The sequence below is a fragment of the Dicentrarchus labrax genome, unplaced genomic scaffold (assembly GCF_905237075.1).
Source record: "Dicentrarchus labrax unplaced genomic scaffold, dlabrax2021, whole genome shotgun sequence".
Classification (NCBI taxonomy): domain Eukaryota; kingdom Metazoa; phylum Chordata; class Actinopteri; family Moronidae; genus Dicentrarchus; species Dicentrarchus labrax.
Genome location: NW_026136711.1, coordinates 5,545,886 through 5,571,863, shown reverse-complemented (window position 1 = coordinate 5,571,863; position 25,978 = coordinate 5,545,886). Strand labels below are relative to the sequence as shown.

General features: G+C 39.9%; 1 protein-coding gene and 1 long non-coding RNA gene across 5 annotated transcripts in view; one reads left to right on the top strand and one right to left on the bottom strand.

Moving 5' to 3' along the window:
* The window catches only part of LOC127371811 (receptor-type tyrosine-protein phosphatase gamma-like), a 470,986-nt gene that overhangs the window by 58,895 nt on the left and 386,113 nt on the right, over positions 1-25,978 (bottom strand). For all 4 annotated transcript variants that reach the window (XM_051414903.1, XM_051414904.1, XM_051414905.1 and 1 more), the window contains 2 exons: positions 24,429-24,621; positions 13,284-13,468 (listed from right to left, as the gene is read on the bottom strand). In XM_051414903.1, the coding sequence (XP_051270863.1) occupies positions 13,284-13,468; positions 24,429-24,621 (378 nt within the window). The remainder of the gene's footprint in view (positions 1-13,283; positions 13,469-24,428; positions 24,622-25,978) is intronic.
* LOC127371894 (uncharacterized) overlaps positions 1-25,978 on the top strand; it is a 204,395-nt gene that overhangs the window by 28,801 nt on the left and 149,616 nt on the right. The gene's annotated exons all lie outside the window — the stretch shown is intronic.

Below are 25,978 nucleotides of genomic sequence, written 5' to 3'. Positions count from 1 at the left end.
TCTGTATGTGCACATTATTAAACTGCTTACAATCAAACTTTTTATTCCTCAGTGAGATTGGTACATTATTAATAATTCTATACCCTCTGCTTCCCTTGCCCCTCCATGTAAAAAAAATACATGAAGGAAATTAGTTTCATTTATTACAGCTTCACTAATCAATATTTTATATGAACAATGGATCAAATTTCTGCCTGCAATATGAAATGGGTCATGTACAGATTTTTTAGCATGGTTTAGCTCATTGTTTTGATTTTGTTTTTGGTTAGCCCACTACTGTACCATTTTGATTCAGTCTCTGTCTTCTCATCAACATGTTTTCAGCAGCAGAAGCAAACGGCTGTTTTTAAGCTCTAAAAGACCCACGGCACACCCACGGGGCACTCCAGTGGACCAAACGGCAGACAGACACAGTTAGCAGCTAGCTGGTGAATATAGTGGAGCATTAAGCAACTAAAGAGGCAGATATTTTTCTCAGGAGTTGGTGGAAACAGTGCTAAACGGAGAGTGAATATTGGACATATATTCATGAGCTGGTCAGAAATACAGTCACAGGTGATTATTTGCTGTACAGGCAAAAAACTGTGATTTTCAGGTTGTTGTTAAGGTCTGCTCCGAATGGCCCAAAACAAACACAAAACAGATTAGTGAAGATTTAGAAGAATAAATTAAAAATGATTGACTTTACTGTCCCCAGTGCTAGCGTTAAAACAGGGTGGCAAGTCTCTCAACACAAATTTTGCACTCAACTGAATAGACTGAAAATAACACACGACCCAAAAAATTCCTATTTTTTCACAGAAAAAAATGTCCAACAAAACCGTGCCATCACAAAAAAATGTGTAGCAGCTACCTGTCGTCCGAATGATTGCCTCATGTATGCCATGCAGATTTCCCTCAATCCAACATGGTGGACCAAAGTAGACACGTCCCAGTCCAGGCTGCACCACCTTTGCAGCACTCGGCTTATAAAGGCGGGTCCTTCAGAGGACCAAAGGCTAGAAGACTAAAGCTGTACCTCTACATAAATGAGACGATCAGTTAACACAGTCAACAATGTTTCCAACACCCATTTGAAGCTACTAGACTAAATATGAAGAAGTTTGATACTGTATTTTGTCGACCTCATTTCTTGAAGGCTTCAGACTGGGCTGGTCTTGGCAACCTGTTATAACATGTTTATCTTAAAGCAGTGGTTCCCAACCTTTTTCCATAAGGGACCCCTATGTGCCTAAGTCACATATTTTATTGATATTTCATATTAAATTCAATCAGGATTATTTCCTGTGAATAATGCATCAAAGATAAATGAAATATAGACATATAATTTTTTAAGAACTTTTTATACAATTCTCTGTCTGTATTACATTTTTTTGTTTTGTTTTTAACAAGCATACATATGTAATAGGCTTTTTTCGTAACAAATTCAGTGTTTACTTGACACTTGGGCATTGTTCTTTTCTAATGCAGGACGAGGCTGTTTATCAGAGAGTGAAGGCTCTGTGAATATTGCTTGTGTTCAGTTCTTCAAAGTTTGGAGCCTGCGTTGGGATATAGTTCATGTAAAATACAAGCAGCTAAAGGCTGACAGTATTCTCAGTGGCAGTGCCATTTGCTTACATTATGTACACTGACATTGGTGTATGATGTGGTAATGATATACTGATGTTGAAATGATACATGTAGAATCTTCAATAAAAAACAAGCACACTTTCATTTTCAAAGTTGAACTTGGTTAATTAAGTTTTCACATCTTAGCTGTGAATTGACACACAACTCCTTTAATCTCCATCATGTATTCAGAGGGAACCAGATATCATCACCACAAATGCACCATGGGACTGTACAGAAAATCTGACGTGCAACTAATAGCTTTGATGAGGAGGCAGTGCTCCGTGAGACATGGGTGTTGCTGTTCACACTGACACTGTGGAGAATTCACGCTTCCAGCTGACTGCTGTGAAAATGAGTGGCAAAGATTGAGTAAATCAAAAGGTTTCATGTAAACATCTCAGGGCTTCAGATACAGTACAGTGGAGCCTAGATAAACAGCAACTGATAAACAAATGTCTGTATCTGGTATCAGATATATCTCCTTTACTGCTCTGCACTGTTACTCTATTTATACACTAATACAATACCTTGTTGCTTTTAGGTATAAATTAACATATACTATAACATTATTCCTGCTGTAATAAAACCACAGACAGGAGTTTAAAGCAACAGGGCATTCTTGAATTCTTGAATGTTAGGTGTTTTTCAAATTTATGTTGGTGACCTCAAGTTTTATTTTGAGTACTGACTGTTGTGAAGTTTTGTACTTTCATGGTTCCCTGAAGACAAACCCTGCTGACATTGGTCATCAAACGCCAGCATGAGGTCTGTGTTTTTGAGTAAAATCTCTCGACAACTATTGGATGGATATCCACAACAGTTGGTTCGGCCACTAACGGTCCTCTTAGTATAAACTGTAATAATTGATCCTTAGCGGCATCATCACATCAAAACATCTATTCATCCAAAACTTTATCCAGACAAACTGCAGCTTACCGGTTTACTTGTATTTGTGTGCAGGCCAGTCTTGCCTTGTCCAATATGGCGGCAATGTTGACGTACGACCAGGTGGCCAATGCGGTGTCTATGTATATATGTCTATGGTCATTGTTTCTACTGCTAGCTACACAGAGCTGCTAGAAGACTTTAGACTGTTTAAATAAATATAAAATGTAAATATACCCTCAGTTGCCAATTCACTAGCTTCACCTTGCTAAAATCTAGTCTAAAAAGCAGCCCTGCAAACAAATGCTACCTTTATAAAGGTGTTGATTTTATAGTCATTTTGGAGGTTGTAGTTGTATACTGAGAAGTGTTTCTAACACCATGTTTATAGCAATGATGGTAGACTAATAGAAACACGTCTCATTCTAACCCATTGCAGTTTAACAGCACCACAAATGATGATCCGAATTGAATCAACACCTCTTTAAACAGTTATCTTATTGCATGCCGGTTGTATTAGACTGAATTAGATTTAGCTGAGTGTTCCTAATAAACTGGCAACTGAGTGTATATTTCGATTTCTGTCTATACCCCCACCACCAGCCCCACCCTCCGCCATTTCCCTCACTGCTCCCCCTTTTTCAAAAGTGGTAAGGGCCATAAAATAGTCCATCCCAGAGCATTTTATTACATGGGGATTCTCCATTGATTGTGACAAGGGGGATGTGTGTTTGGGATTTGGGGGTCCCACAGCCATGTAAGTCCCTATTGTGACCTAGATAGAGGCATCAAGGGAGGATATGAGAAGTAAGAGCAAAATCAAAGGGCTGACAGAAAGAGGCAGGGAAAAAATGTGAAGAGAAGGGGGGTGGGGGATGGGGGGAGGAGACCAGGGGAGGAAGTGGAAGAAGGGTGAGGCAGAGTAAGGCAGATTTCAGAGGGAGGCATAGTCTCTTGAGTTAATGATGGGAGGATATAACACTTCCCACCTCTCTACCTCCGTCTCTCACAATGGTAGATTCACAGGTCTGAAAGCGGGTGCTGCTTCTGCAGCCAGGGGGCACTCTGATCCTTTTTTTGCAACTGTTTCTGTTTTCCAACAGAGCCACTGGCCCAAGGTCATGCTTTTTGCACAGGCTGGCAGCCCTGCATCCCCTCCAGCTCAGCATTAGTATTCCGCTAGCTGACTGGCAGACCACAATGTAAGGGAATGAAACCTCCTGTCTGCTCCACAGCCTTTTCTCATAGCTCATTTTAGCTCCTGATGAGACCATTTGTAATGGAATTGATGGAGGATGTTGCTTGGTTTGTGTGTGTGTTGGCATGTGTGTGTGTTTGCAATCAAAAGCTTTTGTCCCCAGACAAATTAATAACTACTTTATTAAAATCTCAGCTGACCTATTTTCTCATAATAAGTTGTCTTTTGCCAAGCTGTGTGTGTGCCTTTGTAAAACAGAAAACTCATATTTTTAATGATGCAATCAGTGCTTATTTTGTACGTGTCAAAACAGTTTTGTTCCATAACAAGTTATTAGATTTTCCAAGGCCCTCGCAGTCATATTACACATTGATGATGTAAAATCCTCTGTATTTCTGAAATAACACACACACGCTTCCTTCCAGGGCAAATGCATTTGACTGTCTGTTAGTCTGAAATATGCTTGTCATAATTACAACTACAGAAATTATTTTGGCTCCGTTCAAAGCAGTTTCACTATATAAACCAGAAATTCATCTTGACAGTGATATCTGTACACAATGAAATATACTAGACCCTGTTCAAACGCGCAGTTTATCACAGAGATAAGATTAAATAACTGCCTATTAATCAACTTAACCAAATAACATATGACTGAAGGCTGGCCTGGTGGGTGGAGTGTTTACAGTTTGCAATGTATCAGCAGAGAGAGGATAAATGCTCACTGCACTGTGACTTCAAGGTAAAGTAGGTAATGTATTTCAGATGCATTATTTGTTAACAATAATTATTTGTTATTTGTTGAAATTCTATTTACATCCTGCCAGAAATCAGTGAATCAAAAAAGGAAATCTGGTATATGTAGCTGTCACTTTTTCAGTTGGATGATTTCAAAATGTCTTTGGCTAATTTCTCCAACATTTACTTTCCCTAGCTTTAAGAAATCACATGCAAACAATCAAAACGCAAATATCTTAAACAAACTTCTTTATGCACAGCATTTAGAAATCATGTTGGAAAAACACAAACGCACCGCAAGTAGCACAGACAACACCAGACACAGCTGGATGCTAAAAGATGATCAACGCAGCTTGGACATGCTTGTTGTTGCCATGGTTTGTGACCTAAGAAGTTTTTGAAGTTTATCATACAGCTAGGGCGCCACCGGAACCCAAAATAGCCATCATTTAATTTTATTATTTTCCGTTAATTTAATTTGTTTAATTTTGGAAAAAAAGATCCAAAGATGTAGTGCTAATGGTTGATCTGTAGTAGGGCTACCACCTAGAGTCCCGGCAATGCAATTCACCTTAATGTGTTCATCAGAGTCAGAACATACACAGCAAATTTGCAATTGTTATCTAAGTTGATTATTTGATTGAGTTGATTTCCTGTTAGCTCATTCTCGTTTGTAATAAATACTGTAAATGAGCTGTACTTTTACTGTTCTATTAAGTTTTGATGCTAAAATGAAATAAAATTTGGCGCTGAAAGTAACCACTGTGTGTGCCTCACAGAACCTTGCTGAGCAAAAAAATGTAATTCTATCAGTAATTGTTGTTTTGCTGTTTGTGACAAACATTAAACTTTATTATCCACCAGTGCTGACAGAAGGCTTGTAAATTGCATTATCATCATATAACCTCAGCTTCAGCGTTAAGAAAAACACACTTTTTTTTATTATATATTTTTCCCTGTATGTTGCCTTCGTGTGATGTCTGTAAAGTAGTGACATTCGTTTTTTTATTTACTAACTCGCAATATTTGCTTTTCCAGAAGACTTCCTTCCTATAAATACTACCACATACTGTGAATAGCTCAAAAATCGTCATCGTCAACCCTTACTGTCGAGCCGGTCAACCACTTTCTCAAAATCCATGGCCTAAACTAGCCTGCACCCTATGACAGACTTTTAGTTTTCAATTCTTGAATTCCCGCTCAACTTGTAAAGCATTACACATCATTCTACCTTTATGGATTACCATTTACATAAAAAACAACATGACATGCTTTCATACAAGTGAGGGTTCACAGTGAATGAAGAGGGGGGGGGATTTCCACTGGTGCCCCGTCGTGGAGCTGAGCCCCGACTTTTCTGTATTGATGTAAATGCTGCACATGTTTTGAGGATGTGTTCTTCATTTGCTGTGTTTTTTGCGTCTGCATGGGTTTTCTTAAGTTCCAGTGCGCCTCAGGGCCACCGTAGGGGTAGAAGGAAAACAAGGATGTAGGAGCCATGAAAACCAAAGAAAAGAAGGGCAGAGGAAGCAAACAAGCAAACAAGGACAAAGAGGATCAAAAAGGAAAATAGCCAACGTTGGAAAAATGTAACACTTTATTATGTGAGTGGGTGAGATCTTTTGATTATTGGCTGATCATCAGTTGGCTGACCTGGAATGGTAAATGGTAAATGGACCTGTACTTGTATAGAGCCTTTTCTAGTCTTCCGACCACTATGTGCCACATTCACCCTTTCACACACATTCACTCAGTGATGGCAAAGTCCATCGAACAGAAACTAACATTCATACACATTCACACACTGATGCACCGGGAGAAATTTGGGGTTCAGTATCTTGCTCAAGGATACTTCGAGGTGGGAGGAGCCATTCTGCCTGAGATTTAGGAACTATAATCAATCATTCTGTTTTTTTAATGGAATACATCTATAGGAAAAGTTGAGTTTTAAAGGAACTTAATACAACACACACATGCCATATGTACATTAAGAGAGTTATTGAGTGTTGCTATCATATCTCACACCCATCCCGACCATCAAGTGATTATTTCACAGAGAGACTTTACTGTAAGAAATGAGGGACACAATCCACACTCCTTGCTCTGTGCAAATATGCATTTCAGAATTCATTGTATTCAAGATACAATCGTGGGTTATTTCAGCAGTCTGAGAAAGCCAAACTGAGTGGGTATCTTTGTCCTGGCAGTCACATGCAAGTTGTTGCCAATGTTTTACAAACCTACTTAAGACTATACAAGGGACAATCCTTCCACTGCAGATCAGAAAGGAACACTGCCATGGGAAACAGAAAGGAAATTTTGTACTAAAAAGACTAAGTTTGAAAGATACACACTTGTCAAACTGAAGCATGATGTTGTCGATTGTCTGAATGCCTTTTTTCATAGAATTTTAGGATTTTCCACAAAGGTGTCTCTGTATAACCACTGGAGGGGAAGAATAATTACAAGTTGCTCAATATATAACAGTTTTATTCACAGAAATAAACAAAATGCTAAGACAGAGGCCCATATTTTAAAAAGAAGTTTTCTAAAACCCCTTAAAATCAAGAAGGTCTTGTGACCCCCCGTTTAGGGCAATCAAAAACTCTTTTGTGAGTGGCTTTAAAAAATCCTAACCTGAAGTAGCAGCAGTAGTAACTGTGGGAGGCTTGGTATTGAACCACATTTGCTGTAACCACGACATCACCAAATCAACCAAGGGCTAAAATCTGAAGAATCACTCAGGGAGCGAAGTATTCTTGTTAAAAAGAGCCACAGTGTACCACTGGGGCATGACCTGAGTCTATTATGCCATACTAGTGCAGGTCTACTGGCTTTTATTTGAGACCAGCCATTATCCAAATCCTAGCTTATATTTTTTACAAAATCTATGGATTGCAATGAGCAGTCTGTTTTTTTTCTTTTGTTATCAGTTCATTTCAATGTCTGGCTGGTACAGGAACTGCAGTATGAAACATTCCAACACTGACTTCAAAATTCATTATTCACAAGCCATTCATTATTCAGCCGTGATGGCTGCTTGGTTTTAGTGTTAGAGAGGCCAAGGACTGACATGGTTGGAAGCTGAAACAAGCTCCACTGAAACCAACTTCACACTTGGACTTCCTCACAAAGCCTACAACACAGCGGTGGAAATCTGAGCTATGTGTAGGGAAGAGCTGAAAGCATCCATTGTTCTTCTGCATCTCAGCGGAATATATGGCAGTGCAAACATGGCTATCGACAGCTAAGAGTCAGAAAAGTCTGAACAGGATTTTCCTTTTCTTTTTCTCACACAAACCAGGCCAAGGAAGCACATCAGAGAAAGACTGCGAATGTGTGTGTGTGTGTGTGTGTGTGTGTCTGCGTGTGTGTGTGAGGAATGAGAGGGGAGAGGAAAGTGTGTAAAAAGCTAATTCAAAGACGCACTGAGCTCATTATTTACACACACATATTTGATGTCAGGCAGATCTTGTCCATGCTGGTGATTTCCACATATGTTAGAACACTCCCAGGTGTAGAAAAAAATGGCACGAGTGTGCATGTGCTTTTAAATGCATGGATTTTTTTAAACGTTTGACATACTTCAGCACTTCTGCCATTGAGCCTATTAATGTCTCCCCATAGTGATATATTTTACAAATATGAAAGCGGACGCTTATCGGGTTGCACAGTTTAAACCAAAGATAAAGTTTTATGAACGTGGGTTATTAGATTGTTGTGGATGCAGACATATTTGGGCCACAGTGTGTGGATTATTGGCATCTTTGCTTGGCTAAAGGGGATTTGAGTTCATCTGTGTGAAAACTATCTTTATTCACTGATGTTTTTGGTAACTGACACTCTTATTGTGACTGCAACCCCATTTCCTTCACAATATGTTTTATCCAACTAATTTGATTTACTAAATATCATTTAGAGGAAATGTAATCGTGGCCTGGACTCTGATTACTGGCAATGACTTTTACAATCTAGGAAATGTGATGTTCTCATACTACACAGTAGCCATGGGGAGGAGGAGGTCAGGGGGCTTTGTCCAATGTGACCAGACCACGATTTATTCACCAAATGTTTATGGCTATGTTGCCTTCATCAGGGATGTGTCTGAGGTTATTTACAGTTTCTATTATATAAAGTCTCATTGATCGGTCACGTGACTCAGGGGCAGGGCTAGAAAGATATTCATGGGGTGTCCAGAGGGTGGAAGGGAGACTTTAAGGGGTGGCAGAAATATCTGCTTATTTAATCACAAACAATCACATATATAAATAGCATTGAATAGAAATATCTAAAAGTGGCATTAGAAATGAATAAACCATATTATTTCCACATTTTCCAAATCTTTATTGAAATTAAGCCTATCACATAGTCTAAAATATGACCGTACGTATACGACCGTAATATAACGTACTTGTTTTACTGGTGGCAGCCGCTCTCGAGCCATCCCAGATGTTATTTATGGATCACGAAAAATATAGAATGTACAAAACAACATTATCATTATAGTTTTCTAACACTTTAAAAAGTATTTATTCAGGGTGTCTACAGAAATGTACAGAGAAATCAATGACGATACTGTAAATATATGTTTAAAGGGCGGTATAAGTTAACATTACACAAGCCTTTTTTTCTTCAGCTGACTTCACCGTACTCTTTCAACGCTACTCTTACAATCGGGCTGCCCAAAATGTGTCTTCCAAAAGGTTTGATTTTGCCCGCCAGATGTTCCTAACAATAAACAATTAAAAATGAATTTAAAAATTATAGTTTGGTGTATTTCTTGAGAGGTAAAAATGCTCTTTATAAATGAAGGATCCCTAACGGGCGGCTGTGGTTTAGAGGCAGAGCGGGTTGTCCACTAATCGTAAAGTTGTTGGTTCGATCCCCGGCTCCTCCTGCCACATGTTGAGGTATCCTTGATACTGACCCCGAATTGTGAATGTGTATGAATGTGTTAGTTTCTGTTTGATGGGCTGGACGTGAATGTGGCACGTAGTGTAAAAGCGCTTTAAGTGGTTGGAAGGTTAGAAAGGCGCTGTACAGGTCCATTTAATTATTTTTATATATTAAGGGCCCAAACACTGACCGTGCGAAGGCCCTATTGTAATTGAAGGAATTCTTATTTTTCCTCCCAAACTAACGCATATTTGGAGGTCGCAACATGCTCGAAAACTCATGAAACGCGGCACACATGTCAGTCATGGCAAACATTTTTTTATTTTTTAGGAGTCCTCTATGAGTATGGCAAAATGGCCCTTCAGGGGCCCATAAACTGCACCACCCGGGGCCCCTTTCAACGATATGCATAAAAATCGGCACACGCGTAGATCTTATCCAGACTAACAAAAAATCCTATAGGCGCTATATCCCAAACCCAACAGGAAGTCAGCCATTTTGGATTTAGCGGCTATTTCTGGCGATTTGCACTCGTTGTATTGAAACGAACCGAACAAACTCCTCATAGGGAATTGATTGGATCAACTTCATATTTGGACGCAGCCATCTAAAGACATTCACGATTAAAAGTTGTGCTATTTACGTCATTCCGTTGAACGGCGTGACCGTGGTGTACCGTGGAATTTCAACGACTCACCATGAAAGAGGGATTTGTCATAACTTCTGCGTACACGATCTCAACTTCACATGTCTGATAAGAGTCCCACCCTGAACACATCTATGTGATAATATTCAGTAATAGTGAGAGCGCCACCTAGTAGTGACAGGAAATGTCATTTTTTATACTTCCATATTGTACTCCTAGCGAGATGAGCAGATCTACCTGAAATTTAGTCAGGAAATGCAAAACATGTTTTTGATAATATTTCATGATTGTGGGGAGTTTTTGTCAAAGGGCGTGTCCGTGGCGTGGCATCAAATTTTGATGTAGCGCCAGAACGCACAAAGTTGCTATAACTTGAGTGTACATTGTCCAATCGTCTCCAAACTTCACTTGTCTGATAAGAGTTCTGCCCTGAACACATCTATGTGATAATATTCACTAATAGTGAGAGGGCCACCTAGTGGTGAAAGGAAATGCCATTTTTATACTTTTATGTACTTCTTCCAGCAGTTTGACCAGATCCAGCTGAAATTCTGCCAGAAGTTCCTTAGGACGATGCCGATGACATCTTATGAATGTTAAGAATTTGCATGGACCCATGTTGCCATGGCGACGCGGCAAAAATCTGCTTTTCTGTTAACATTTGAACACTTTTGGGGGGGCTAAATATGCCCGAAAACTAAACTTTGCACAAAATTCAGTCGTAGCGAACGCTAAGGTACTGTCTTGGTCCTGTAGATGGGCGTCGCAAAATGGCTTAGCCACGCCCCCCAGAATCAGCCCCCAAGACACGTTTGACCAACATTTAGGAAAATTGGTACACATGTGTATCATGATTGGACAAGCAAAAAAGCCACTTGGACCCATAACCCAAACACAACAGGAAGTCGGCCATTTTTAATTTCGTGGTCATTTTCGGCGATTTGCACATGTTGTATTTGAACAAACTCCTCCTAGAGAATTTATCAGATCAACGTCAGATTTAATCAGCGCAATCTAAAGACATTCATGATTAAAAGTTGTGCTATTTATGACATTCCATGGCGTCCAATTTTGACAATTCGCCATGAAAACGGAAGTTGTCATAACTTCAGTGTACATGATCCGATCTCAACGAAACTTTGCGTTTGATAAAAGTCCCGCCCTGAACACATCTACATGACAATATTCAGCTATAGTGATGGTGCCACCTACTGGCAACAGGAAGTAAGCGCTGCATCGCGATTTTGATCTGATTTATGTGAAATTTTCATGTTATGGTCTGCATGTGTTACGCTGGCACATGACATATGCGAGGGCCCGTTCATCGCTGCTTGCAGCTTTAATTATATTTATATCATCATCAGAGCATACACTTGACACTTTGCGCAGGAAGTCAGTCAAGGCAAACCATTTTGCATCTTTGTAACAATATAATGCAGTAGGTGTAGGGCCACCATTAAGTTTCAGTTTTTGCCTTCCAAGGGAAAAAGTCTTGGAACTCTTGGTCTACAGTTTACCTAACACATCCATGCTTTGCATTGAAGCTCACACTGGTCTGGTTTAGGCTGCAACAACACTTAGTTAAGGCTATTAAAAAATGGTGGCTTTGATTAGTATTGATAAAATTAACACGTCTTTAACTCTTTAAAGTTGTGTTTTTATATTTACAGTGAAGACCACCATCCTTACCTGACTGTACATAAAGATATTTTAGGTTTTAGTAATCAGGAGTGAATAATGTTGGAGACAGGATCGGATAATGATGGATTACAGTCACTGTTCTCCAATCAGCTATTACAATAACGCAGAATATCACAGTATCACAGCAGCATTTTAATGTGTGTATCATTTGCATATAGCGTTCATGTTTGTTAATTGTTTGATTCCCTCACAACAAAGATTGATTGAAAACAGAGACAACAGTGTTCAGCAGCAATCTCTCACATATATCTCGCATTTCAGAGTCTCTCAGCACTTCAATGGAACATAAGTCAGCGTAACTCAATACTAAACAAGACATGTTCACACACTTATTGTCTTTATCACTGCAGTTCAGCAATGTGAGCAGCAATATGACTTCCAACCTGCTTTATACCGAATATTGGGACCTTTATCATATATAGCATATCATAGCATATCACTCCCAGCTCGTCAAATACTAATGTGCTTCAAAATATAACTATGTAGGTACCCTTCTAGCATCATTTCTATACGTGCAGGGATCCGCAGTAAAGTGAAGAAGAATAAATATTCATTCAATATATAACATCCAGTTAGACTTTCAAATGAATGCTTGCCTGGTCAGGGGCACGTACAGGGAAATCTTATTGGCCACCCTGGTACCACCCCATTATTCTAAACTATGATTGGCTTTCATTTATAGTTGGAATGGCCCAGTCACACATGCATGAATGCAAAGGATTGATAATCGCCGCCACACTCTTTGCCCTTGGTTGAGGCTACAACTTTGTCAGTCAAACTTTACCAAAGTTGAACAGCAGGTAAAGAAAAAAGGTAAATTTGCGCATATATGACCATGCTCTGATTCACTCTTAAACATGGGAAGCAGCAATATTATATTTTCTTGGTGGCACAGATTGGTCAATATATTATCTTTAAATCTATTAAAATACGAAACACGAGAATGTAAGAAAGTTTAAGATACTGTAATATTAGCAATTACAGTAGATATGAGTTTTGGGAACAGAATTGGTAAATCAGTGGTATTATGATGTCTACATTTTTCCGCCACTGCTGCATAAGCCAGTGCTCCATTTGGGCCACGCCAGTCACACCACTGTCAGTGGTTAACGTTGTGAAACATTACAGTTTGGTTAAGCTTAGGCACGAAAACTACTTGGTTAGAATTAGGATCGTTAGTGATGTTATAGACCTGACGAGTGAAGTTTATTTACATTAAAGAAGTGGTCTCCTGGGTTAAAGGTCATCCATCCACCTCCAGATGCAAACTTTCAGGCATTTTATACTAGTCACTTGACTTTTGCAATGGTTGAGTGCAGAAATTATGCTAGACGGATGCCGAATTTATGACCTGCCCTACTCTCCCTCTTATTGCCAATCAGAGGGAGAGTAGGGCGGGTCATTGCTTTGTCATCCTGGGAAAATAAATATCACTAATAGGATACCTATACCTATAGCAATTATTTTGAAGTGGGGGGTACTGATGTGGCTGCAACATTCGATAAATTGGGAGTTCAGCAGGTTTTGTGGAATAATTATCTGTGTCAACCCACTGTATTAGCCTATAACCCTCCCACCACAGGCTCCAGTCCCTCCCAGTCTTACCAGTTTGTGTTTGGAGTCGGTGAGGTGCGTCTCCTCGTAGCTGTCGTCGTGGGCCGTCCAGCTGTAGGACACCAGGAAGTGGAGGATGGGCGGGTGGTAGGTGATCTCAGGACGAGCCCATCGCACCACTAGAGCGCTGCTGTTCACGTGCTGCACCTTCATGTTGATGGGAGCACTGCTGCAGACTGGGAGGAGGATGGAGGCAAGAACGGAAGAAAGAAAGGAAGGATGGAGGGGCGACAGAACAGAGGGGAGAGGAAGGGAAGACATGGAGAAATAGAAAAGGGGGATAATAATGTAAAATAAAAGTATAGAAGAGAAAATAGGGGTTAAAAAAGTGGAAAGGATGGAGATGAAAAAGGACAGTCAAAGGAAGGACAGAGGAAAGGAGGGAGGAAAGAAAGGATAATGATATAGGATTGAAGGGGGGTTGAAAGCAGGAGACGAAAAGGAATAGAGAGAAGGAGACAGTCAGAAAGGAAGGAAAGTGGTAAGGAAGACATTTAAAATGGAAGGGTGGAATTAAAGAAAACCAGTGAACCGAAGGATGGAGAGAGAGAGGTAAAGTCAGATGACGAAAGGAGGGATGAGAAAGGGAGAAAGGCACGGATGAAAGAATGGACAGGAAAATAAGAAATAAAAGGAGTGATCATACAAGAAAAATGAAGGATGTGCAGGAAAAAAGGAATAAATGAGATTTAAAGGGAGAAAGAGACAAAGAGAGATAATTTAATGACAGAATGCATCGGCTCAGTTTATCTTCCAAATACACCCAGACAGAGAGAGAAAGGGAGAGAGAGAGATAGTGAGTGTTGTGTGTGCGTGAGTTGTATTCATGATGTGTTATTAATATTGCTGTGACACTCTGAGTGATCCAGACACACACACACACACACACACACACACACACACACACACACACACACACACACACACACACACACACACACACACATATAGGTTTTGTCTAAAGGGTCCAATAACACAAGTTCATATACAGTCACCTTCGGGCAAAATACAGCCAACCTGCTCTGCCTTCAAATATCTGGCGGTGGGAGATATGAAGACAAACACATAAACATTGTATGTTTTATTATGAATTTAACGACACACACTCTTGCATACTAACCCTCCATTCATGCTGATAGGAGCAGCCCCGCACCAGCGGCTGCTGACCACTAGATGTCTCTGTTTGACCAGTGAGATGTTCTTCTGAGCTTGGGCACACTATTGATGGAGTATTTGATTCCACATATTGGATATTTTATAATTAGGAGTGTAAATTCTCAAATAGTGGCCAGGGATCAGGCCTTTATATGAGACAGGTTTCTCATTTTGCCCGTGTATGTCGCATTTGCCTTCCTGTTTTCTGATCTGTTCTGAACATCTGATGCTGTTTGTGCAAAACCAATGCGAACTTCCTGCACATTTACCAGATTTTTGTGATATATTCAGTGTAATGCAGATTTTTACAGACAAACTCCATCAGTATAACAACAGTCATGCAATCTTTTCTAATAGAACTGTCTTCATTCACTAATTATCTACAGCTTTCCTTCCATTTTGCAATCGTTGTCAGTATACTGACACTTCCTGTACAGATGTTTCACAGTAAAAGCCTTCAAGCTACTCAGATGAAAGTTTCTCTGATGGTGACTTTAACATCAAAACATAAAAAAAAAGGCAGAGTAGAAGTGACCTTAATTAAAGATTGGAACAGTTTGTGTATTAAAAAGAGATCTAAGCAGCAGAGTATGACATGACTCTGTTGCACTGATGGAATTAGTGGTATGGAAATTTACATTATAAGGAACAGCAAGATTGACTAAGTAGCATCAGTGAATCGGATACAGTTAAGGACAATGCAAAGATCAACATCAGTAAAATCCAATTTATTTATATATAATCATTATAGGCCCTATGCATTTAGAAATGTGACCAATAATTGTATAATTAGATTAATCCCTCCTCTCTAAACTGTTTCTAAAGCAGCTTAAGAAGAACCAAAATCTGTACCATATCGAATTGCATAGTGTCACATTCTTCATTAATAATGGTGACTCATATCATGCAGCATTGGTAGTTGCTACAAATGTATCTTTAATGGATGGATTGATGGTAATGCATTGAGACGGAGATACACGTCCCTTGTATTTATCTCATGAAATACTGGATAATTTTTCCTTTTCTGTGACCTAAAATATTCAGAAAAATAACATCAGGAACAACATCTCTCTTTTTTTATAGTAGCTATATGGCCAAAAGGGTTTTAAGGCTGTTTTTTCATGGTTTTGGCTAGGCCCTTTGTGGCAACAGTTTTGGGAAGACTGTTCCTCTTTCAACATGACAATGCCCCCATGCAAAGGTGTTAGGTTTGCTGTGGAAAAACTTGACTGCCCTGCACAGAGCCCTGACCTCAACTCCATCCAGCACCTTTGGGATGAACTGCAATACTGATTGCGAGCCAGACCTTGTTACCCAACATCTGTGTTTGACCTCACTAATGCTCTTGTGGCTGCATGGGAGCCGACCCCTGCAGCCAGGTCCAACATCAGGTGGAAAGCTTTCAAACAAGAGTGGAGGTTGTTAGAGCAGCCGATTAATGATGGAGTGATACATTTAATGATTGCATATGTGAGGAATGTTCAGGTGTCGACATACTTTGGTCAAGGTGTCTGTAGTGTTACTGTTAAACAGCAATTTGTCGCACTACTCACTGCTGGAAAAGAGGGAGTAGCGTATTACCATCGAACAATGCATATAATGATTATTCCAAACACTGTATCATATTATGCAAATGCATCAGGTAATTCGATGATGAACACGAGTTGATTGAGAATAGGGCTCACGTGCCTGGTGGAACCAAATTGATTAGCTTGCTCATAAAGAGCTGTGCTGGAGTTTTTCTATTCATAACCTGCAGTCGCGCCCCATGTGGCTTAGCATTACTAAAGCCATTAGTCACACGCACACAAAAGCACACACACTCTCAAAGTAGAACACACACGCGCACACACAGATGTCATTTTGGAAGTTTAGCAGAGAATGACCTCTATGCAGGGAAAACGTATTTAACAGATTATATTAACCTGGGCCCAGTCAGCCATTCCCTTTGCGTGTGTTTTATATGTATTAAACATTAATACCACCACAACTGCAGCCCTAAAAGCATGCACATTTACAAATTGAATTAAAAAATAATAATTTAGGTGTAAAATTTTGAGGTCTGGAGGTCCTGCCCACTGTTGTTGAGGTTTGCACATGAACCAATTGGTCTGTCTCACTGTCAATCGACATGTCAACAGCCATTGGCCTTAGAAGCAGAATGAACCATCATGCTTGTTCTTAACCCATACTTGTGTATTATTAAAAATTCCCCAGGGGCTGGGCAGCAGGGTGTGGTAACTTCCACGCACTGGAAAACAAGTGGCTGTAAAACGATGAATACATTTTTCAGAGAATTATATAATCAGAATTTAATCTGTTCAGTATAGTGATATTTGGACAGTCTAGAGGAGCCTTATGATTAAAGTCCCACACATGCTCCTAACTGGTTTGGCTGGAGATGGAATTTAGTGCTCACGCTCTGTGGGCCCAAAAACAAGGAAGGTTTTTTTGGTGTACGCTCCCTCAAGTTTTATTTCAAGTTTGGCGTCTCAAGGTTTAAGACACCTTTGGAGTTGCTGCATTTTTTAGCTATTGTGGTTTTTCTTTGATTTTTGTGCAAAGCTAGTCAAAACATGCTGGACCTCTTAATGGAATTATTTATGTATTAGTGTATTTAAAGCTTCAGTAGTTATGAGAAAACAGTCATATTTTCTGAACAGTCGTACATGAGAAAGAAAATCTGTGAAAAAATCTGGTTCTTCTGGCTCCTGCTAGTGCTCCTAATGGCATTGCAAGAATCCACAGCAGCTGAATGAAAACAACCAATGGGCCTAAGAAAAAGAGTTCATTGCTTTGGGACCTGAGAATAAGACAATCAGCTATCTTTCGTCTTCTCGTTACCTTCCACAGGCTCAACAAGAAACAGTTATTGAGGAAATCATATCAAATAATGTTGCAGCTCGCCTCCGACTGCTTATTACTATAACTATTACATGTTGTAATATGCCTATAGTTCAATACACTGTATTGAACTATATATTTTATATAATAATGTTTTATTGAGATCTTAAAATAAGAGTAAAAAACATATGGTTGATCTCACCTTTTGCTTTGGTTTGATGATCTCCCACAGGCCCACCTAAATTAATATTTCTGACTACTAAACACTCCTGTAAATGTGCCTCCGTCACCAAAATACTAGTGCCTTTATGTTATGAAGCCATTTAAATAAATGTTTTATCTTAATCAGGGTGAGATATCGGGTTCATCTAAGATTCAGTAATCTACTAGAAAGCGTTATTGTGTCAATCTGAGATGCATTGCTTGTGTTAAAATCAGTGGACCTACTGGTTGAATTGCGATACCATCGGGATAAAATCCTTGGGTAAAGCTGTTGTAGCTCACATGGTCCTTTCACCTCTGTGTCAGGATTAGGCAAATTTATGTGTATTTAATGTTTATGTGTGTATTATTGTATGTGTCTTTCTGAATGCACTCTGTTTTTGCAACATTGTTACAACTCACTTTGTGTAACTGAAAGGGTTTTGTAGCCCATGTGTGTCTGGCAGGGTGATGAAGAGACCCTCTTAAGGCTTTCATCAAAGATAAGCGGGCCATCAAATGCATGTGCACACACACATACAGGAGAGAGGTCTGGATAGCAGTGAGTGATGGAGACTAGGGCCCAATCACACAAAACAGAACATGGGTAGAGGAGGTGTCTGACACAGGTAAAACCAACCCTCTCTCTCTCTCTCCCTCTCTCTCTCTCTCCCTCTCTCTCTCTCTATCACTCTCATGACTCTCTAAGATGCCATTTAGAGGAGGAAAGGACATCTTTGGCCCTGCAGCATGTTGACCACAGCTGATTGATGACCAGGTCTTGATTGTGGGTCAGTTTGCCGGGTTTTGCACCAGGAGGGATTGGGTGAAAACTCAGCCACAGTACTATACAGGATTCACTTCTGTTAACATGCACCAATGAATCCTTCTTGACACTGTTAATGAGCAGCCAAAACTCTTAGGGCTGGTGTTCATATTTTTACTATGTTTGAGTGTTAAAGAACAGTTGGGAAGGACTTGTTTGATACTTCCCATTGCCCTTAACCCCAAAGCTCCTAATTCACTCCTAATCCATTTACCTGCTAATATGAAGCAAAGAAGTCACCCAATGAAGAAAATGGAAAGGAAGTGAAAAGGAAGGGAATCACTTCAATAGTGTCACTTGTGTTCACTAGTGTTGTGTCCTCAGGTGTCAGTACTTAGTTCCTGTTCCTGGTACAGGTTCCTGTTTTATTGTCAAGTGCATAACAATGTCTATAAAAAGCGTGTTGCTTTAGTAAAGCTTCTCTTAAAACTGACTGACAAATCACAACCTGTTCAATCTGACCACTGAGGCCCCTTTTCCAGCAAATTAGTTCTGGTTCTTGAACCAGTCCCTGTCAAGACTCTCAGAACCCTGGTGCTATCTAGTGAATCAGCCCACGTTTTCAACACATTTGTGGAACCATAGTAATTAGATGCGATTTTAACAGACGGCGGTGCACAATGCACAACAACCTGTAGAAAATGACACGACCACTTCGGTCCCCAAGGAAAACTGGCTATTTTTTGATCCCAGCTGTGAACCACATTTTCAGGTTCTGACTAATTTATTTTTGGTCAAAATGATCTGAATAGTTCAAAACTAGGTGTTTGAACCAGAACAGAGCCAGTTCCCTGTTGGTTGAAGAGACCTATGAGTAGACCGCAGAAGGTCTAAAGAAAAACAGGTTCCCTTAGTATTTAGAGCCCAGTTGCAGTTTTCTGGACTGGGACACAAATTCTCAATGGAAGGGTATTTGGGGAAAAAATGGTTACAACATGGAACTTTTAATCATTTAATTATTCTATTTGGGACCAATAATACTTTACTATTTCAAATGTAAATAATACATTTGGTGGCTGAATTGTAGTGTTTTATCTTTGTAAAATAGACTTTATTGAAGGAAAAAAGAAAAACAGATGACCCTCAACCTTTGAAAAGTAGTTTAAAAAAAAAAAAAAATTTTTTAAAAAAACCACCCCCCCCCCCCCCCGTAATTAATTTTTAAAAAATTTTTTTTTTTAAAAAAATTTTTTTTTTTTTTTTTTTTTTTTTTTTAAATTTTTTTTTTTTTTTTCCCAAGGGGGGCGCCTTACCCCAGCAGAAACTGTTGCTTCTGTGGGTCGATACAATCAATGTCAATGTCAGACACCCGGCAGATTTGGTCCCCCCAATACTGACTCCATGGCAACAGCCTCCTAATCAAAATACTAATCCAAATACATCATAATGGCATGAGTTTGTGTCACTTTTACGAGGAAGGAAAACATCTTCTGATGTGAAAAATTTAAATGCTTCTTCGTGTGAAGTTTGCCTCTGCAGTACTAACAGCTTGTGTGTGTGCTGTGCATTTACAACACTGAGTGTCATGGTTTTTATAGTAGGCAACCACTCAATGGCATGAAGGACTGTAAATTGAGTAGCACTTGAAGCGGTACTTGCGTTGCGCAAGCTACTTAATACAGTACTTGTGTCTTTTTGTAATTTTTGGTGTCTAGATATTATGCAGAGAAATCTTTCGGCTCTGGACATCTTAACCTTGACCTCAAACAACATAAAAGTGTGTAGAGAGGTGAAGGGTAAGTACACTCAGATTGGAGTGTTAGTTCTTGTTCTTGTTCTTGTTCTTCGCCTGTCAGTGGTCATAATCTTATGGCTGATGAACCTATTCTTCCCTTGTTCCAACTTTCAAAAACTGAAATGAAAGTTAAAATATTCCATCTCTCCTTTCTCTGGGGACCCCATAGAACCCACTCAAGGACCCCCTGTTGGACCCAGGACCCCAATTTGAACCACTGCATTTTTGTATAAGGGCATCCATGAGGCTTTATGACTGTGCCCAGAAGAACACATAATGCTTACTGAAGCATTGTGTCACTTCTCATAAACACTATAAATGTAATGTGCCATAAAGTGTAAGTGCAAGCACATTATGAAGTTAACTTTTATTATTAGCAATGTTACTTGACATGTTGTCTAAGATCAATAAACATATCTTGTGCCGCTCCTCTGCTTATTTTTGGCTCCATTAGAGGTTGTGCAACATGATTTATATAATTTATCATGATGTATAATTTATTTATTTCACTTAGCTGACTTTACTGACTTGTTATTTCAATATCAGCACTTAAGATACTTGGAAATGCAAATAGGCCTACATTTGACATGTCAATAGATACTTGTGCATGTAAAGTTATTATAATATTCATAGTGCATTAGATGTGGTAATATAGATTTTATGTTTTGATTTCTCCCTGCCCATGCCATGTACTGGAAAAGCTCTTCTGATATAGCAAGACGGTCAGTAATTCAGGAACTTGAGAAGGGGCAGAGTTCATCTTTGCTTATGCTTTTAGGCTGTTCAGCTCTTTGCAAAAGCGGTTTCGAGTCAAGGGTATGAGAATGTCTCCAAATAGGAAGCATAGACACTCTAAGACTCTTTGTGAACAACAGTCAAATCACCTGACACCTTGGAAAATGCCTTTGACACCTTTTGTCAGCTCAGGAATCTGGGTTTTGTTGTTTCTTGTTTTAAATCACATCTAAATCCTCTCATTGCACCCTTCACCTTTTTCACCTTGACTTTCACTAATAATTATATTACTACTATAGACTGAACTAAGAATCTAATGTATTTCATTAGATTCTTAGTTCAGTCTATTCTACTAGTCTAGTCTACTCTCAGAACCATTCTTGGTTCAATTCAGTTTTATTTGTATAGCGCCGCCCTGGTGGCCTTCACCAGAGCAGGAGAGAAAATGGTAGTCTTTTTCTTCGACCAGTGAACAACGGCTGAAAATGAGAGGAATAGTAAATCTTGTACAATTCCAAAGTTCTAACTGAAGTTACAGATTATATACACACAGTCTTTGTTTCCATATTTGGAAACATTCAAAACTGAAAACATTCAGTGCAGCAGAAATGTTAGGATGTTTATCTGACACGGCCAAAAGAAATTGGTGAAATTTGACCTTTGGGTATTCATCTTGGGTAGTCAACATTTTCATATAAAGCAGGTCTAAACTGTACACTTTATAATATTGTTTACAGAGACCCAGCAGTTCCCACAATTAGCAAGCAGGTGGGGACAGTGGCAAGGATTTACGTCCTTTTAAGAGTCAGAAGCCTCGAGCAGACCCCAGCTCTAGGTGGTAGCCCATCTAGTGCAGTAACCTACGTCTAATCGTCTATGCCAAACTTCACAGAAGAAGTAATCATTTTTACAGCCTGGTACAAAAAACACTTTTGGTCTCTATAGCTAATTTCTCCATTGTACGGGGGATGAATTTTTTATACAACTAACCCGTTCAAATTATATTCAGGCTTAAAGTTTTGCATAATTAGGGGCATGGCCATTTTGAGTAACAAGTGGGTGTCATTACAGGCGGCTGTTTCATTTAGCCTGCCTCAGCTCCACCCACACTCGCATTCTTGGATTAGCCGGGATACCTTCTACACACTTGAAAGTGGAAGGTGAGTGAAGTTGGTTGCAATCTGCAATCTCACTGGTCCGTTAAGGTAGGTGAATCCACATAACAGACCTCTCTCTGTACTGGACACACAATGCTTATACTGATCCTCATGGGGATGCTAACAAAGAAAGAAAGAAAAACTGAGATGAAACTGAAATTGCTCTTCTCATTTGCTTCAGAACACCAAACAAGCACCGTATTTCCCACAATGTCTGCTTTAACGACACCCAAACACTGTTCCTATCTGTTTTCTGTATGCATGCATCTATCTGACATTCAACCTCACTAAATGCGACCAGTCATTCAGAGAGCCAAAGGGAAAGGTGAATGGTAAATGGACCTGTACTTGTATAGTGCCTTTCTAGTCTTCCAACCACTCAAAGCGCTTTTACGTGCCACGTTCACCCTTTCACACACATTCACTCAGTGATGGTAAAGTCCATCGAACAGAAACTAACTCATTCATACACATTCACACCAATGCACGGCATCGGGAGCAATTTGTGGTTCAGTATCTTGCTCAAGGATACTTTGACATGTGGCACCAGGAGCTGGGGATCGAACACACAACCTTCCGATTGAGGAACGACACGCTCTGCCTCTGAGCCGCCCCATGAAGCATCACGGCTAATAGGAAAAATCACTAGCAAGTGGGTGTTCAGGCTGAGCCACAGTCAAATGGAATAAATTAGCACAGGGAGGGGGGACTGGAGAGAAAAATGACTTGTGTAATTCAGCTGCTGCTGTATAGTGGGTTTTGTAGAGGTTTTCATCCTACAGGGATGTTGTTTGTGGTCAGATGAGGGAGAGAGAGGGGTTATAGGCCATGTGAACACTCACATGCACAGATTTCCATCCTTAGCCCACTCAGCTGTAGCTATGGTAGCATGTTGCAGAGGGTGTGTAGGAGGCATGTGGTCTGTATGTCTCTCTGTCTGTTGTTTTTCAGCTCTAATCCTCTTTTGCCTTTTTTTCACAGCCGTCCTTCCTCCTCCTCCTCCTCCTCCTCTTTTGCATTTTCTCTGCCAGCCTTATAGATCTGCTTACTGCAAACATGTCCCATTGCAGCGCTCAAGGACATACTGCACGAGCATGCAGCGCACTGTGCCAGGACACATGCACATATCCTATGTGTGTGAGTGGCTGTGTGTATGTGTTTGCGTGTGTACATCTAAGTGATGTACCTCTCTCCTAGTCGACCATATGGAAGTGTGTGTGAAGTAAGGGAGGGGACGAATCCTGCTAGGACAGTTGACACAGCACAGATGCCAGACCACGAACACTTGCACAGAGAAATGTGTGCACACACACACACGCACACACTGCCCAATGTGTGGTGTTGTTTGAGTGGTAATGAGGCAGGAGTGGGAGGATAGCTGGTGTGCCTCCCACTGCCTTATGCTAGGGGAGTTACCCAGCTCACTGGTGAAATGACAGAGAGCTAGCCTAGACCACACACACACACACACACACATACACACACACACACACACAAAGACAAAAAGAAGACAATCAGTTTCCTATGGGTATATGAATAACTCAGAATATCCCTCATTTATTAATATTAAGAAATGTTCCAGTTCAGGGAGAAAGGAAGGGTAACTTTATGGATTCTATATAGATCAGTGGGTAGAAAGAGAGATGGCACTAAGATTATCTTGAAGTTATATTCCACTCAAACATAGTAGGAATAAAGTGAATGGTTTGTAGTCTTAAAAATAGCAATGTAGTCTATGTAAAAGTAAAAAATTAACCTTGATGCCTCTGTTCGGGCGGCTGTGGCTCAGAGGAAGAGCGGGTCATCCTGTAATCGGAAGGTTGTTGGTTTAATCCCCGGGTCCTCCTGTCGAACTATCCTTGAGCAAGACACTGAACCCCAAATTGCTCCCGGTGCCGTGCATCGGTGTGTGAATGTGTATGAATGAGTTAGTTTCTGTTCGATGGACATCACTGAGTGAATGTGTGTGAAAGGGTGAATGTGGCACGTAGTGTAAAACCGCTTTGAGTGGTCGGAAGACTAGAAAGGCGCTATACAAGTACAGGTCCATTTACCATTCCTTCTTTTATAACTATAATATCGAATACATCTACATTTTTGATTGAGTGCATATAATTTAGCTTATATTTCCTTTAATTCAGCACTTAAACATTATCATCATCATAACTGAATGATTCATTGATCAGAGCTAATTAAAGAAGCAGCAACATTTCAGATTTTCAAGGCTTTTACTTTGACAAGTGTTTCTTTAATCTGTGGTGGCTTGTGGCATCGGTGTGTAGTTTGAAGAGTTAAACCTAAAAATTACCTAAAATTACCTAAACAACTACACAAGTGCAATTGCAGATATTTTAGGTGAGTTTTGGTGCCCTGGTTTGATAGGGTCAAAGGGGTTCTGTATATACACTGGTTTCTTTATTAATTAGGCTATGGTGATAAGGAAGAAGTGAGTGTATAACTGAAACAAGTCCTAGTCCTCCTACCTTTGGAAGCCTCTGTGCCATATGGCCCGCTGCCACTGTCAGTCAGGTCAGGCAGCCAGGCGTCTTTCACTGCTGACTTGTAGACATGGCGGTTGTCCAAGCTCTGGATGGGCCTGAAGTTGCTGCGCAGATACTCCACTGACTTAACATGGTCCTGCTGCTCTGTGGTGAAGATCGAGTAGAAAGCCTCCAACTGGCGCCGGCGGGCAGAAGGAGCATGGCAGAGGCACAGGAATGTAGAGAGAGGAGTAAAGGAAAAAAGAGTCAGCCAGGCAGAACTCACATCCTGTGGTGACTTTAAGTTGGTGATTTTTGCATCCAACATACAGCAGTAAGAGCCACATAACTCACTGCAAAAATTACACAGTATGAGGATGCAATGCAGACATCTAATTGAAATACAAAATGATTTAAGATTTTAATGATCCCCAAGAGGAAACTGGGTCACTGCTGCAGCAAAAACCGACTTTACATAAAAACATAGAATTCAAAGGAGAATACTGGAAATACATGGATAATAATCCCAACATATGAACAACATATTCAAGTAGAAGAGTGCACTCTGTAGAGTGCAGACCTCCAACAGGTGCATCTGTGTGCATGTAGGTGCTGAATGGGGAGTGCAGGGCAGGCAGTGCGTCTAGCAAGCATTACCTTGTAATGCAAATCTGTACAGGAACAATTCCAAAACACCAGAGATGTAAAATGTCAGTTTCAGAGTGAAAATCCCAACAAAAGCAAAAAGCAGAACCTGAACTAAAGCAACCCATGCCGGCCAATTGAGAGGAATTCAAATTTGACATGTTGGTTATGAACGAGTCTATAAGAGCTGGCTTCTTTAATTAAATGATCGGAACCAGCTCCCGTCTGAGAGCCCATTTCTTTTCTCCTTTCTTTTTAAATAAAGTAATACATAAGAATAAAAGAATGATGCTATAATGCCAAGGCCCCCCAAACTGCATTAGCTTATGGCCCACCTTTTGTAAGATGTCTTTAAAAACCCATTGACAGAGCTATAAACGATAAGATTCTGATATATTATATATTATATTTCATATTAATACACAAAATAATTAGATTTTTGTATGTTGCACTAGTTGTCAACATACAAAACATAGTTTAAAGTCCAATATGATGTTTTTATATTATTCAAGATATATATTATTCGACTGGGGGTTAAGGTTAAGTAATTTCCCCACGGGGATTATTAAAGTATTTCTGATTCTGATTCTGATGTAAACATATCTGCGGGGAGTGATGAGGTCGGAGCCTAGACGCCAAAATCTAAATGCTGTACTGCTTTAATAAACATTTCAAACGTGAGTAGGCTGACTGAAATTAAAATTATTCCAATTTATAAATAACCTAATGGTTGTCCAGCAGCACAGATGATTCAAAATGTTTACTATTTGGTGTAAAATATTTCTGCGTTTTTTAAGGGAATAATTTTACATTTCTGAAAATTCTTCTGCTGAGACTTAATGAAAAGATTGATATCAATCTCATATCTGTATGTTAGTGTGGAGCTACAGTAAAATGATTATCTTAAC